At 35.4% G+C, this 17,679-nt stretch overlaps 1 protein-coding gene across 1 annotated transcript in view; it reads right to left on the reverse strand.

The window, feature by feature from the left end:
• LOC131031398 (upstream activation factor subunit spp27) overlaps nt 1-16,881 on the reverse strand; it is a 39,039-nt gene extending 22,158 nt beyond the window's left edge. The window contains exon 1 of the mRNA XM_057962516.2: nt 16,052-16,881. Within this exon, the coding sequence (XP_057818499.2) occupies nt 16,052-16,197 (146 nt within the window). The 5' untranslated portion in view covers nt 16,198-16,881. The remainder of the gene's footprint in view (nt 1-16,051) is intronic.
• Nucleotides 16,882-17,679: the final 798 nt, after the last annotated feature.

The following is a 17,679-nucleotide window of genomic DNA, read 5'->3' on the forward strand; positions in this document are numbered from 1 at the left end:
CAGTTTGTAAAAACCAAATTGCTTTATTGTAAAATGACTACCTATGGGCCCCATTAATGTAAATCAGCACAAAAGGGGGACACATGTTAGTTATTTCTCAGCTACTTGATTTACCTCGAGCCTAGTGAAGTTTTGTCTTCTAGCAAAATTGATTAAGAACAATTGCAGGTAGCTGAAGCGGTTGAAAAGGGGTAGTTGGGAAGTTATGAGAATTACAAGGCATGGGTTAAAGTTGTCAGGACTTCTAGAAGGTAGATTAGAGCCATGGGATGAATTCAATCCTGGCCTTTGATCTAAAATGTAAAATCTATAAAAGGCCAGTGCCTCTCTCTTTGTAAAGAGTTAGATTTTAGAGTTAGACAACTAGCAGGTTAGCAGTTAGAATAAGAAGTAGCTGTAAGTAGAATAGGACTGTTGGACAAAAAATGTTTTAATGGCAGTTAGAACAAATGAATGAAACATTGAAGCATGGTGTTTTGTTGTTTGTCCTAATTTTATTGCATGGTTTCTCTTCATCTAATAGTTAGTGTTCAATGATTTTAATGGTGAAGTGTAAAGGTATTTGATTTGATTTCAGGTTCATACCATTGGAGTCTTGTTGACTACAGGTCTCTGTGTATGGTTAGTCTGAACCCAATATTGTTCTTAGTTCAACTGCGGGTGTTTGTCTCAGGTTGCGCCAGAATTGGGTGCCTGAATGAATATCCATAGTTTGAAAATCTTTTATTTCCTAGGAGCTTGCTAAGTAGGAATTAGTTTATGTGAAATCTATCTACCCATGGCACCAGCTATTACTATCATTGTCCGTAGGATTCCTAAACCCTATCCTTTTGCTTTTATTTTCCCCAATTCGAAAAATCAAGGCATTGTCAAATGCAAGCCAGCTTGTTGCATTCCTAGGTCCCCTTTGTGTTTACCAGCAAACACATCACTGTTGAGTTATCCTCGTAGTCAAGACCTGATAGTTGGAACCTTGATGTTATCCCCTATGATTAGTACGAACAACATTAGGGGTTTCCTTATTCAAGAGAGGATAAGATACTCAACATTTTATTCTGTGTTGACGAAAAGATTAGGGTGCACTTTTTCCGCATCAACAAATAGCATGATCCCTATCTATAAGCAATTGTAAGTAATTTGATTTCATTATTTTGAATACATATTTGACCATTTGCAAATTTGCTAGAGTGGTCACCAACGCCTTTTTGCCTCTCCTCAATTTAGGCTTTCCAAATGAGGTCTTCAATGAATTTTTGTGTGCTATCAACTCTTGTCAAAACTTGTACCACTTTATTTTCCATGACAAAAAAATGATTCTTCAATACTTGCAATTCTCTAGGCCTTTGATCGATATTAGCAAAGTGACTTGACTCACCGCACAACAAAATTTTTGAATTGTCTTCATTTGTAGGAATAATATCATCTTCAAAATCAGCTATCTCTCTAATTGTTGCATTGCAAATTCTTTGAATAGATGGCATGATAGCATTATGCTCAAGCAATGAATCATCAAAGCCCTTGGTTAGAGGTTTACACTTGGTACATGGAGATCAAAACCTAATGGGGTATATTTATTAGGCCATGGATAGGACCAAAGTGTCCATTTAAAACTATTACAAGGGAGACAAATTTAAATTTGATCCCATTTAGGAGATCGTTGATTGGAGGTGGAACACTTAATTCCAACCCATTCATGCAATAGGGTAGTTCCTCAATTCTGAGTTAGCTTCACAAATCCTCATGGAGAGGTTATTGAGGGCCTTATGACATGTATTAAGAGGATGACACTTGAGGTTAAGGTGAGAGACCTCATTGTTCAAGAATTGTAATTTTTAGGATTGGTAGGCGTAAGCTCTTTTTTTGTGCACTAGCTATCCAAGGAAGAACTACCTAGCTAGCAAATGACAAAATTGGAGTCTTTGCATCACATGCATATTATAAATTACAAATTACAAATTTACAACTATTGATAAAATATGGTTTGCTTTTTAACTCTTGAATATCTAATTTTGTAGGTTCTTGATGGGTAGATTGGGGTGCACATACTCCAAATTTTCAAAGTTTAGCCTTTTCATTTTGTATATCTTGTTGTGATTGCAACTAGAGTTTGTTTGAGGCCTTTCACATGAAGGAATAGAATAAATTAACTCAAAAACACCTCAATGACCTTGTCTTTGTAGGATATAACCTTCAATTTCAAACAAGAAAGTTAGAGGACATGGTGGTCATTGATTTGGTAGGATATAACCTTCAATTTCAAACAAGAAGTTAGAGGACATAGTGGTCATTGATTTGGATGACACTAATCTTTATAGCAATTGGATGGAGTGAGATGAGAACCCCATTGTTTATTGCAAACGAGATTCTTGATTTTGAGAGGCAGGCAATGGAGGATGTGACTGTTGCAAAAGACACTATTGGATGACATTAATGAGGTAGAGGAGTCGTTGCCATCTATTTGTAGAATGGAGGTCAAGTTGGAGCCACAAGTAGAGCTTTCTATGTCGAGCAAGGAGCTGCAACAGAGTGCAAAGATTAGAACTTCCTCAAGCCATCACTAGATGAAGGAAGAAGATGTAAAATGTAAAATGTTGTAATATGTAATTTATGAATTATAATGAAGATTTTCAAAGAAATCATCATAAATTCATAATAGTTGTCAGCTAACTACTGTATAAAAATTCTGCATTATGAGGCAATTTTGTTCTCAATTTGTGTTCAAATTAATCAAGAATTTTGTAGAAAAATGTGTTATCAAAGAAATTTTAGCAATTTATTTAGTTGATGAGTCACAAATTTTGGGTCTATTTGAGTCTTTGGTCATGTCAGAGTTTGCCAGCTATGGCATGTACTTGTTATTTACAATTTGTACTAGGTATGTTTTCTGGGGTAAATTTTTGCATAGTGAACAAAGAGAAAAGGGTGTCTTTAAGCATTCAATACAAAAAAACTTAAAATAAAACCTCTTTTTATGTTCATTAGCTAAGGCACATGGCGATTGAACACTTCTACTCAAGGTGAGAGGTTTTTACATTTTTTGAGTAAACAAGCTAAATAGCTATCAAACACTTTCTTTGTGTAGCTAAAGGAAGATACTAAAAAGATGTGAATAAAGCGGAGGGATTGAATAGGTTTAAACACAAGGACACACACTTTTGTAGATTGAATCACAGACTTGCATATGAAGCCACAATCTCCAACTTTGAGTTAGTTTTGTAATATAAAGCTTAGAAAGTTGCTAAAAGAAATTTAATTTACGTCAACACACATATATAAGACATTAAGATCCAAACACAATAGTTGCATTCAAAGATACAATTAACAATTTAACAACTATTACAATAAAAATTTCACAAATTGTTAGGCAATATTAGAAAAGCACAAATAACGTTGAACATCTCAAGAATAATTTAGAAGATAGACATTACCAAACTCTATTGAATGAATAGACATTACCAAACTCTATTGAATGAATGATACGAAACTCCTAAACAAAGTGCCAAGAGGACTTATTTATAATAGTTTACAATGAGTTGCATAAAAAATAAAAAAATAAAACCAACACTCATTCACGAAAAATAGATTGCTTGCATGAAAAGCAAACTTTATTATACAATTAATCTCACAAATATTAAACCCTAAATTGGGCAGATAACTATCAACTAACAATAGGCCTTCTAGAACGTCATATATGAATATATTCCTCAGCACATGCCTATCTCCTCAATGACAGTGATGGCTAAAATTAGCCTTTGTTTTGTTGATCTTTGCACCAAACAATAGCTGAAATACAAAACCTCAGACATCCAAAATCCTAGAGCATATGAAAATATTGCTCTCCAAGCATGGATTTGCCAAAATGGATTTGTCCTCATTGAAACCCAGCAACTGAAAATTAACAATGGTATGTTCAATGACAAAGACCTCCAAAACCCTAGGTGGCACCTATGTGTTTGGAAATCTGAATTTGTGATAAATGAAACCCTGCTGAAACGTACTAGTTACATGATTGAAATTCGTGCTGTAAGTTGCTGCTAAGAGGTGATGCACTACTGTAGTTTGCTGGAAATCAACAAGGACTGAATTTGAATACTAAAATGCCTTTCACATGATGAAAATATAGGATGATATTGATATGAGGAAAATTGAAATAAATCTCTGCTGATCTTCTGCAATCAAATGGTGTAAAGAATAAATAAAATCAGTCAGACCTAGATATTGATGCGCTCCACAAAATGTGCATACAAAGTATTAAATTTGGAAAATTGGGTTGGACTTAATAGTGGTGTAATGAATAGTATTGCACATCTATCTAAAATCTTGAAATCTGGTGATTACACTATACAGCATGCACTTGAATAGGTGGTTGCATATTTTGTTTTCAGATTCTCTGTTTTTCTAAATAAGGGCACATTGCATATTTTGTTTTCAGGTTCTCTGTTTTTCTAAATAAGGGCACATGCCCTGATATTGTAGTGGCAATTTTTGACAAAAATGTTGCCTCCAAAATCAACAACACATACCTCACAATAAAGTTGGAACTCACAATAAAGTTGCATATTTTTTTTCAAATTATGTGTATATTGATTTGTGCCAGTACATTAGCTTGCAGGGTTTTGAATTAAAAACTTATTTATACCTTCAATGGCATGTGCCTCTTAACTCGACTTGCGACTTTGAATTTCAAGAATGTGTCCGTCCATCCAAAGGCATGCAATTGAGCATGGCAATGCAGCTTGTCAACCCAATATGGCACATACCTCTTAATGGTGTTGCAAATTTTTGTTTATATATCAATCACCATTTGATAAGGTGCACACTTTTACATGTCCATGCAGCATTTTGACTTTAAAAAACAAATTGATCTTTCGTCCTTTAGTATGATGCACCTCACTTTATACTCATGCAGATTTGGTTTTTCCAAAAACACTTCTCTGCTCTTTGTACTGCACACCTTTATATTCTTGCTGCAACTTTTTATGAAACACACTTTTTTCTTGCCCTTTATTGGTGTGTGCCTTTGTACCTCCGCAATTTTTCAGGATTCAAAATCTCCTGCCCCACTATATGGTGTGTGTCTGTATATTGCAAATTGCAATGCATGCTTTTTCTCTTTGAAATTTGCTTACATCCATTTAGAGGGCATGGACCTCATAATTGAGAAACACTTTTTGTATTGTGAAAACTTGCAAGTCTTGATATTGGCGCAAGCTCTTACACTTGGCAACATTTTTTGTTTTCAAAACTTACTTTTTGCACTACAATGCACTAGTGCACACTTTTACATTGGTCTAGAACTTTTCAAATTTGAACTTTATGCATGTCTTTGGAGTGGAACATGCTATTGCATTTGCAAACATTATTTCAAATTTTAACTTGTGTTCCTCTTTGTTTATGCTCACACCACAACATCGTGATGTGCTATCATTGACTTTTGGCAAAACTTGCACTCATTTGTTGAGGTGCATGCCCTTCCATTGGTTGACAAATTTTCATGCCTTTCCAAAATTTATGCATTTTCTCCCTTGTTTGAGATTTGATTTTCAGCTTATTAGATGCTTGGTAAAGTTTCTTTCATTGGCCCTACAAAGACATTCACTAGAGATGACAAAAATGACATGGATGACTAGGACAAGGTTTAGAAACGTTACTCATGAGTTGAGGAGATGACAAGTTTTTGGTTTGAAACTTGACACTTGACAAAAAAATGTGTGGGTACAACAAAATCTTCATTCCATTCCCATCGCCCCAATGAAATAAGAAATATTAGTATCTTTTTTGAAAGAGCATGAAAGGCTAAAATTTCTTGGCTTCTTTGTGCAATAAATAAATTCATAGGATTTCTATCAACACCTAACCTTCTTGATGGCCTCTACTTATCAGTCATGATAGAAATCCTCTTGTTGAAGCTCCCTAAATTGAAGCACATAAGATTTACAAACAAGGAGTTTGCACCGTTGTTGTAAAGTCTGTACCAAATTGTTTCAACAAATTTGCAAATTTTCTGGTTTCCTACTCCTAAACAATTCGTCAAATAGTTTGTAGAACATTGAGCCGATCAATATATCAAAATTTAGTGCTTAGAAACAGCTGCAAGTATCTTTTATTATCATGGGCATATTCACAAACATCTGCAAACAATTCATGGACATTTTAACAAATAGTTTTCTTGCACCAATCTTTCATTTACAAATTCACAAATAATTGGCCAACGCAACCCTTATTGGTATTTAATGTCAAGATAAAATAGTGGCAGCAACTAATATGTTATACATCAAAAAACCATTCAATAGATGACTAATTTTTTATGCATCTTTCATTACAACACAAAAGATTTGTCAAATGCTAGTTTCACATTACAAAATCACCAAACTCACAAGTAGCGCCTTCCAAGGGTGATTATACAGTTGGAAAGATGTTGATCCCTCCTTTAAACAATAGCAAGCACTATAGCCACCTTCAAAAATCTAAAATATTTTTGTTCAAAAATCAGATTAAATAAATCTCTTTTAACCCATCCAATAAATGAAGCACAATGGTTAATCCTGGGCGAATTCACTCAATCAGCTAGGTGAGTTTTTGCCCACGAAATTAATTGCAAAAGGGTTTTTTCCTTCAATTGAAGAATGAATCAAGTTCAATCATTCCAATAAGCTAGGGTTTGATAAAATGCATTGAATTAGTTTTCTCTCCTCATATCCCGCTTATATATAGTTTTTGGAAATAATAAGATATTATTTCTTGCAACTTTTCATTTCCCTCCAAAAGTGACTTTTTAATTTAACTTTACATTTTGGTCCCCCAAAACTAAGTCACTTTTTAATTAGACTATCCAACTTAATAAAATAATTAATTATTCCCTTATCATTTCCCACTTTACTTGTGGGAATTAAATATAAGCTAACGGTCTCAGCCAATCACTTATGCCTATGAAGGGGTTATACAATTATATATGTTTTTTGCCATGTCTCCCATTCTTGGATGTCATGGCCCAATCTCAAGGCCAAATATTAACTCCAGCCATGTTTGAGGCTTTAAATGGAATCATTATGACTATTCTTGAGGAATCCCATCATGAGCTTGGGAATTCTCATTCGCCTAGCCCAATCTCAAGGCCAAATATTAACTCCATCCATGTTTGAGGCTTTAAATGGAATCAGTATGACTATTCTTGAGGAATCCCATCATGAGCTTGGGAATTCTTATTCACCTCTTTTGTTTCATGGTGGCATGTAGACACACCTTTTGCTTGATACTAGACTCAATTTTGCTATGATTTGATGAGCACGCGATTACGCTGAGAGGGGGCTAGGCTGAATCAGTATGATGCAAACTTTTACTTTTTCAAACTTAATACCATAAGCATATCAATTACACAATATCATTCACAAGAACGCACAATTTTACGTAGAAACCCTTACGGGAGAAAACCACTTCTTGCTGCTGCAAATTGGGCCCTTTGTGGTCTACTGTCTCAATGATAGCTGAATTCATTTGTAGCATAGGAGGGGTAGGTCGACGTTCCCCTTTGTGGTCTACTGTCTCAATGATAGCTGAATCTGCTTGTAGCATAGTAGGGGTAGGTTGACGTTCCACCTTGGTTGCATCATTTGCTGTGGTAGAATCCTCTTGTGAGGTAGTAGCAGCAAATGGTCTTCTTATTGTCAGCTTCTTGTGAGCAGAGGCCTCGGGTGATTGGTTCTTATTTCCTCGGGACCTCTTTGACGCCCTTGACCCTTCACTGGTCTTTGCCTTTTTCCTTTTCTTTAGGCTCCTTTTCACCCTCTTCTCCTTGTGTTGCACTTGATGCTTCTTCTTCTTTCAATGATTGAGACTCAAGGTCTCCCATCAAGTTATAAGTGAACTACACCCCATCATGAGTTAGTTCCTCAATACGTTGTAAATCCAAGCATCGGTGTATCTCCTACGTTCTTCCATTATGACCTCCAAGCTGGTGACAAGATCTTGAGACCAATTAATCAACGCAAGGGGGCGATCCTTAATGACATCAGAGACTTGCTGCTGTACACAGTCCCCATGGTCATTTGTTTGGTCGGGGACCTGGGCGTATTCAAAAGTTCTGATTTGATACAATTTGAGCCTGGAGCATTCTCTCCTATGGACCTCAAAATTATTGCTACAGCTAGCCCAGTAGTCGTCTACATTCATCTCATGCCTGTAGTGACAACCATAAGCTTTTCGTCCTAGTCTTGTAGGATCAAAGATTTTCCTACAAGGATGCTCTTGTAAGCAGTATGTGGCCAGTTCTTCGGTAAACTGCTCAACTTATGTAGGGGTTTTAAAATATACATCATTGTCCTCAATCTTCATTGGGAATGAGACCCCCATAACCTTCTTGTCTCTGAGGATCTTCCCAGTTGCATTTGTTTGCCTTGTGACTTCCAAGAGCACCATCTTGTCAGTGGGGTACTTAGGGAGTCGGTATGGAGAGCCTTCAAACCCTGAGATTCTCAAGTCTCATAGGGTGGTAGCCTGGTGGTTTCTTTTGCTTTCCTGAAGGTTTCACTCTTTGTGGTGACACTCCAACTCTTGAATTGACACTATAGGCATGTTCAAATCCAACTTTCAGGTTCAGCTCTTCATTGTGCTCAAGGATACTATACTCTCTATCTCTCTCTCTGCTTCTTACTCTGCCAATCCTAACAAAATCCTACTCAGGGCCTGGACGAGGCAAACCAAGAAAGGGGGTCCCTGTCGGCGATGGGGAGTGTGTGCAAGGCACAACAAGCACCAACTTAGAAAGATACACCAATCTCTCCTTTAGGAAGCACCAACTTGCAAAATCTGGGTTACACCTCTGGAATGTTGCTCCTGCAACAGATGATGATCAATTTGATCTTCTTCATAAAATTCTTCTTATTCATATATACTCTCCTTCACAAATTTGCATATACTCTCCTCAGCTTTTCCATATACTCTCACTCGTGCATGCTCCATGATTAATATATTATATCTTCATTTGCTCTACACATGTATCTCTTTGAAAGATCTTATATATTCTTCATTGATATATCTTCATATATTTCTTTATTGATGTCTTATTGTTATCTTTATATATATTCTCTATTCACTCCATGATATTTATTCTTCATAAATTCTGCTTCATAAAATGATATTTTATTATCCACTTATACTCCTCTTCAAATCTGCTTATATATTTGCTGTTTAAAGATAAAATATCACTTCATAATTGCTTTTCCATTCTGCTCTGCGTATGCTTTGGACCAACTTTAACTCATATAATATTACTTCGAAATTTTTTCTTTGTCAAAATCTCCTTGCATTTATACCCATTGCACCACTTCTTCAAGGAATGCGATTCTCCCAAAAGTAGTGATATCTTGGGGGAAGTCGGCCCTTTCAAGAAACATATAAATTTATTTTATTATAATTTAATTTAGCTTGCCAGGAATTAATTATAATAATTTAGCACTGCCTTATCAGTCACTGCCTCTTCATGAATATTAATTGCTGCTTTTGTTCTATTATAATCGCTGCCTTCTAACAATGCTAATCACTGCTTTAAAATCATGATTGCTCGATCTTAAAAAACGGAAACTTCAGCAATATATATATATATGCTTTAAATAGCTGCTAAGTAAGTTGACCAGCATAGAGTGTGGTCGGCCAGGCATATATAAAGGAATACTTAAAGTTGAACTTGTCTTGGTTGCCAATATGAACAGGCCGGCCAGCATATGAAAGATATAAATTTAAATTTAATTCCATAAGACTTAGGTGCCAATATGGAGGAGTATAGGCCAACACTTAGAAATGATTAATGGCATTTGGTCATTAGATGTTTTCGTGCGTTTTCCTCAATGTCTTTAAGTTCCTTTGACATCGATGATAATTTGTCCAACATGGTTGACTCTCCAAGTAATTTATGAAAGTCTCGATCACAAGGGGAACCTCAACCACTTCTCAAGCGTAGAGGAGAAGGTTCAACACAATATGGCAGGCAATTGTTAAGCTCAAAAATACTCAGTCTTCCTAGTATCCTCTTTGTGAAGGCCTTCCTTTTAGGGATAGGCTTTAACATGTTGCATTGTAAACCCCAAAGGCATGTTTATTGATGTCCAAAGTCTCTTAAGCATCTTTTGTGGTTTTGCTCTTGTGCCCAATCTATTGGGAACTAGATTCACATTTTTTTCAAACCCTTTAAACCAAGATTACAATGGCAGTGAAACAGCATATATATATAGGCTACTCAAATACAAAACAGAGTACTCCATAACAGAAAGCAGACTAAGTAGCAACAAATAGGCTGCCAAAACATGGAAAACCCCACTTCTAAGTGAGTAAAAACAACACAGTAGAAACCTAGGGCTTAAATTTCCATTGCATATGCTTCCTCTAGGGAATTTTTTGTCCGAATATTCACTTCTAGCAATGGGAAGATAGAAACAATACTAATTTTGCTCAAGCATAGTTTGATCTCACTTTGACATGATCTCACAGACTTATTTTAAATGTTATGTTGCAAGTACAAATCCAATTAGAGAAAGCTGTTCTTGAGGTTGACTGCTAGAGCCTAGGATAATACCACCCACATGGTGACCTACCTGGCTGCTTCTCTCTCCAATGCCATGGTGCACCCAGGGCAATGCCAAGGACATGAAAAGATTTTTAGCTCCCTCCCCATGGAGGCTATGGTTAGGCCCCGACAAGATAATTTGCTACAGCTGGATTTAGTATTTGTGGCCACCTCGTCACAACAACAGATTCACTTGCAGGTTACATCAGCAAAAGAAAATGGAGCAGAGCAGCCATGTTTGGATCCCTTATCTAGAGACGTTGATTTGCCAAAATAAGGGCATGGTTGGGGTGATAAGGTAGATAATTCTCCAACACCTATTGTGTTGGTTGCCGTAGTAGCATATTCATGTGTGTTTTGATGTTTGTACTCATTTTTAATAGCATCCCTTGGGGATTTCAAAACATTTTATTGTAATTATTTTTTATTTGACAATTGTGCTGGTCTAGCGCTATGCAGACTTTACCACTTCACTCGGGAAGTGACTCTTGGGGTGTGATTCTTATTCTAACCATACAAAAGTTTTCGTATCAGGCCATATTTCAAGTTAAAACCTTGTCTTTTCTTCATGTTTCAGAGCTTTGTCTTGTTTGTCTATGTTGTTTTCTGTCCTTTTTTCATTTCAAGTCCATATCTCTACGAGGTTGATAAACAGAGTTTTCAAAATCATTCACCATGATGGAGAATATATTTATAATTAGTGAAAATGTTGGGAAATCGTCAACAAAACAAAAAGTTTACGGTTCCTATTACAAGGCACACTACACAAGGCAAAGACAAGTTTTCAAAAATGAATTGTGCAGTCTCATTACTAGGCATGTGCCAGGTAATAAAGATGCAATTTTTGAAAAAATCTGCATGCACCTTGTACAGGCATGCACCGCTGGTGAGCATAGGTGAAGTCTTAGATAGAAATGCAGCATGGTACAGAAGTGCATGCCATTTACAGTGAAGATCAATTTTGTTTTAAATCTCAGGTGTAGTTGCTGAGCACACACTAAACACAGGAGAAGCAAGTTAGGTTTCAAAAATTGCATAAACAAGCTTATGTAAACAAACAGAGGTTCAAAAACGAAGTGCGCAAACTCACATAATGACATGTGCTTTTATGAATGTAGAGACAATTTGAGATCATCAAAAGCATGTAAGACCTTTAACAAGCATTTGCTGCATATGAGAGTAAACAGATTTTTCAATCCAAAAGTGTGCAACATAGTATTATGGCACACACCATTATATGGGAAGCACACATTTTTGTTTGGAGTTTTTAAAAGTTGCAAGTATAGTGTTGTAGCATGCAACAAAGAGAGTAGATGCAGATTTTATAAACTCTTCAAAGAAAATGCAAGGACAATAGTGAAGCACACAGCTTACAATGGGTAGACAGATTTTTCAAATGAAAATGAGGTTATTAGTAGAAGCATGCTTGTCCACAAATATACAAATCTTTGCTAACAATTGGATCACAGAGAGAGAGAGAGAGAGAGAGAGAGAGAGAGGCCTTAAAGAAATTCAGATTTTGATCAAAGAACAAAAGCAGAGATATATTGGTGATTGAATTATGAAATAGCAGGGGTTTTGTATGTAGACTTCTATCTCATTCATCACTTGACATTTCCGATCAGCAGTAAGTGTTTGTCATAAATGCAATGACTTTCATCTTTGAAGAGGGTTTTTTGGATCAGTTTCAAGGGTATATACCATTTATACTCAGCAGTTATCATCAATCCTTGATGAAAGTGCCTGATCTTGATGAGTTTTATTAGCAGAAGTAAACAAATTCCATTGACCTTCAATCATACTAATGGTCTTCATTGATTTCCATTGACTAACAACAGTGATCATCATCAGAAGGGCCTGGGATCAGCAAGGTTTCATCTTTCATGAAATTCAGATTTTCAGATTTACATAAGCAGAGAACCTAGGAGTTTTACCAATTTGTATGTATCCACATTAACACCTAGTCCTAGGGTTTAATGTAAGAGCAATAGAGGAAAATTTTCAGATTCCAGTCACCAGAATCAGTGAATTGACAAAGTTTAATGTTTCTTCAAAGGAATTGCCATGGTTAGAAATTAGAATAGAGAAAAGCTTTGCCAAAATCACTATCAAGCTAACTGTTAGGATTCATTATTTTTGGCCGAGCTATTTATAGCTGTCATTTTTTTTGAGAATCGTATTTTTATTGGCTATTTTTTAGAAGACTTTCTAGAAGTTCTATTGTTAGCTTTAGTTATCTTAATAAGAATATTACTTCAGTTATAGTATAGTATATATTGATGAATTTGTGTAGTAAGCTTGCTTTGCATGCAAGCAATCTATTATTAGTGTGGAAGTGTGTGTTTTTGTTTCATTTCATGCGACATCTTGTCAACACTTATAAATAAGTGCTCGACACTAAATTTATTATTCAATATCATTCAATAGAATTTAGTATACCTATTTTGCTACTCAAATTGTTGTTGAAGTGTCCTATGTCCTTACGTGTTGTTGTGCTTTTGTGAGTTGAATATCACTTAATAGTAATCGGAAGCCTTGCATTGCAGTAGTTGTTAAGTTGGTTGTTGTAGCCTTGAATGCAATTACTATATTTAGCTTTTAATGTTTGACATATGTGTAGAAAGAGTGAATTTAAGTGTTTGTACTATTTGTTGTAGGCTTTGTATTGTAGGTCACAGTGACTTGGGTCTTGTAGTTTTTTATGCCATTCCTTTCTTCTAATCTTATACTTTGGTTTGCCGATTAATTCCCCAAACGATTAATGTTTCTTTGGTTTAAACCAATGCAAATCTTATGTATGCTTGGACTACTTAGTGTTTGGCATTTGTTGATAGTGTGGTAGTTGATGTGGGGTTTACTTTCATTCAAAGCATAAAAACCTTTTTCCTTAAATAGAATTATGTCTTGGCCTTTTGCCCCAGGTGAATCCAAAAAGACACCTTTAATGTTATTTATGCATGGATAACCCAAAATACACGATATAGACTGTAAATAAGAAATACATATTGTTATGATTAAGGTTTTAGGTTATTTTTTGTTGTGAGGAGCTTCCCTTCTAATTTGAAAAATAGTTTTACTTGAACCATTCACTATTTTTTTTCGTGTGACATTAAATGGTGCAAATAAAAATGCTAACAATTCATTTTCGTCCACTTTTCAGAATGATTTTCCTTCAGCTTTTCATTTTTATTATAAAAACATAATTTGAGCTGGAAATTTTAGACTCTCATATGTGAAGCAATCATTTATGGTGGACTCTCGTGACATAGAAAGTTTAGTTGCTGGCTCAATTTTCTTCATAAAAGCACAAGTTGGTAGAAAATGAAGGACAACAAACAAATATTGAGCAAGAAGCTACAAGGTTGAGAGAGAACCAATGGTTGAACCCTCTCCCTTTGGTTGGTGGGTTTGATTATATTTAACGACACCCTCCCTTAATAGTCGAGGGAAACCTCAACCTCAACCATTCGAGGTTAGATGTGGGGTTCACTTATTACCTTCCCACTAGTCAAGAGACAACGAACCAAAAACTCATTTATCAGTTTTGTTCAAGATAATGTGGGACAAAGACACCAAAGTGTCAAAATTCAGAAAGGAGCATGATTAGTTCTAGTTGCTGCTGCAACTGTTTGCTTGCTGTTGGTACAGTTGCATCACGTGACATCGGAAAGACAGGACCTAGCAATTAGATAATCTTTGGTTTGTTGTCTGTAAGTCTTTGAAGCTTTAAAATTTCAGTGGAAAGTATCTTTAGCCTATTTCTGGATTTTATGTTTATAGATTTTTTTAACAAGCTCTGTTGAGTAAACAATATATCCCTTACTGGTTCGAGAAATTTTATTTAGATCACTGACTGTTCAGTAACTTAATTGATTAGTCAAATATTATTTACTATTTCTTACAAAAATCTCTTGGCTAATTTATTTTCAAAAAAAATTATCACTCTAATTTTAAGAAAAACTCTATTGGGTAGTCAAAATATTTACCTTACTGGTTGTAAAAAAATCTTTGCCGGATAACCACATACTTACCTCGCCGGTTCTTGAGAAAAGTCTATTGGGTGGTCAAAACATTTACCTCACTGGTTTCCCGAAAAATTGATTTTGTTTGACAGTCCAAATATTTACCTCACGAGTTTTTTTTCTTAAAATGTCTTGGATAGTTTGACACTTACCTTGGGTGCCCTTACTTTTACCTTACCGATCCTTTTTTTTTTTACATGTTTTGGATATTCATGACCCGATCCTTTTTTCATAAATGTTTTGGATAGTCATGACACTTACCTCAATTATATCGAGGAAATTAAACTGAATCGTTTCAAATATTTACCTCATTGGGCTATTAAAAAACTAAATTGGGCAGGTAAACCATTTACCTTGGCTGTAAAATATCTCAATTGCCTAGTATATTTAAACCCCTTGTTCTGCCAAAAAAAATGTATTTGGTAGTCAAAACATATTTGCTTTCCTGTTGCTTTCCTGGTTTCAAGAAAGCTCTGCTGGTTAATCAAAATATCTATTTCGTATGCTCTTAAGTCTTAACAGAAAGCACTAAATAAAATTTACCTTCCCGCTTTTAATCAAAATTCTGTTGATATTAACTTCCTGAATGTGTTAATACGGGTCAAGCCAAAGTAAATAATGTGGTTATGGAGATAGCACATTTACAAACTTTGTTGGATCACTAAGCCAACGCTTCATGTACCATGACACATGTTTCTCCAGCTTTGCCACCTAGCAACTGGTCACCCTGATGGGACCAAAAGCATGGCTGCTCAGGCTCCTACTAGCACTGTTCCTAGAGCCACCTAAGGTGACCTTTCCCTTGGGTAGTTGGAAACATACAGGTTGGTCTCCTCCCCACACTAGCCAGCCCTCATTGGCGTTCTCTCAGCGACACAGTTGAGCTCCACCCTTGGGGCATGACAAATTTCTCCAGTTAAATCTAGCTATCTCACCTCAACGCCAAAACACTCAAGATGTTTGAAGTTCCTGTCATGAAAACATAAGAGAATAAATAAAATGCTTTTACTAGTTGGGAGCCAATAGATGATGGTAAGGACTTTCTCAACAGAGTTTATCTTAATAGAGGTTGGGTTGTGACAATTACCGATTTTATAGCTCTTGCTGCTTAGTTTTTCATGTTTTCGTGACAATATGATGTCGGGATTGGCTGTGTCTTTTTGAGGTCAAGGTTCTATTGTGAGATTCTTTTCTTTTTAAAACCTCGTTGACGCTCTGCCATTTTTCTTTTTAAGATCTCGTTGACGCTCTGCCATTTTTCTTTTTAAGACCTCGTTGACACTCCACCATTTTTTGAGGACAGAATAATTTTTTTTGTTTTAAAGTAAACTGTAACATATATGCTCTATTTCATTAAAAAAATATTTGCCTTGCAGGTTCTTTAAAACCGAATTGGGTGTTCAAAATACATTTCTCACTCGTTCTTTAATAAGTTCATACAAAAAGTCTATTGTGTATTCAAAATACTTACCTCGCTGGATCTTCAGTTCTGTTCTCCTTCAAGTCCCTGGACTCCCCCTCTTGAGCCTTACCTTCCATTTGACCACTCCCTTCGCTCACATCAACTCCCAGCTGAGGGTCATTTTGCAGCATGCTAACCAATTCTTCGGAAACCATTCTACAGCACAAATAACAGACACCAACTACGCTGTGAGGCTTCACGTTCTCTGGAACATGAATATTGTGTTTTTTTACGTGGAACCGTCTAAGCGCTGTACATGTTATTACCTATTTTCTCCCACCAAATGAATGTGACTGGCCCCACATTTACAACGAACACCCACCTGCATCATATAGCTAAGCCCATGCTAATTGGGATTTAGTTACTACAGACTACACATCAAATTCTTGTCGGTGTCTAGATATAACCAACCAGGAAAAGTCTGTTTTCGTTTTTCACAAGGCAAAACTTTCAATTGATTCTTAAATGGAGAAGCTCCATTACACAGTATGGTTGGAAGCTTTTTTATTGCTTGTGTGGCACAGGAAGTTGGATGCTGCTCTGTCATGACGAGCTTCTCCTAGCTTGAAATTAGTTGGATAGTGTCTGTCTCACACAGGCACTCAAAATCTACTCTTACCTAAACAGTTGCACCATACATACCTCTGTCAAGGTTGCTTAACCTTGTGACTCTGACCGTGTATAGCCTTTGAATTCAAAATATATTATATGATATAAGGATGCTTCTCGGAGCAACCTAAATAAGGTGCCAGTTACATGAATATAGTTGAGCGACATTTTTCAGAGTATTCCCATCAGAGTATGAATATAGTTGAGCAGACATTTTTCAGAGTATTCCCATCAGAGAGTATGAATATAGTTGAACCACATGGCATAAATTAAAAGTTTAAAGTATGGAGATAATACCAAATTTCTACGTAGTGCACTGCTCCATCTAACAACTGGCGTAGAGTTCCGTTACCGCCGAGCAGACAGACAAGGATCGATTTGAATTCACAACTAGCTTAGGAAGCTTTAACTGTTATGTGCAATATGTCATGTGATGTAAGCAAACATTAAGGATATTGCCATTGCCTATGGGCTTTCTTCAATAGGTTATTTTTAGCTTTCATTCATTTATTATAATTATTATAATTGAAGAGTAGGATGTGTTTTTTTCTAAGATATGTTGAATTGGTGTTGAGGAAGAACAACTTTAATTTTTTTTTGTTGTTGTAAGTTCTTAATTTTTAGAATAAATAATATTAAAAAAATATTTTGAAAAAAATATATGGTAATAATATAATTTTTTATAATGTTTTATGACATTGCAAATATGTTTTATGATCTTGAAGTTCTTGTAAGCAAAATAATTATATGTTATTATGAATTTTGTATAAGGGATGTAATATGAATACTTTAATTTTGTATTTATATGGAATATAAAAAATATTTTTATACAATGTGTTATAATAAATTAGGATTTATATGTTTTCAATATTGAATATTTTCAATTTTAAATTTTAAGAAAAATATTTTTGGGAGAAAAATAGTGTTTTAATAAGAAAGAATGACAATGAAATTGATTTAAAAAATAAGAAAAATTACAATTTATAGGCTAAAATAATATGAATGGTGAATTTTCTTGGCTTAGTGTA

This window comes from Cryptomeria japonica, chromosome 9, assembly GCF_030272615.1.
Source record: "Cryptomeria japonica chromosome 9, Sugi_1.0, whole genome shotgun sequence".
Lineage (NCBI taxonomy): Eukaryota > Viridiplantae > Streptophyta > Pinopsida > Cupressales > Cupressaceae > Cryptomeria > Cryptomeria japonica.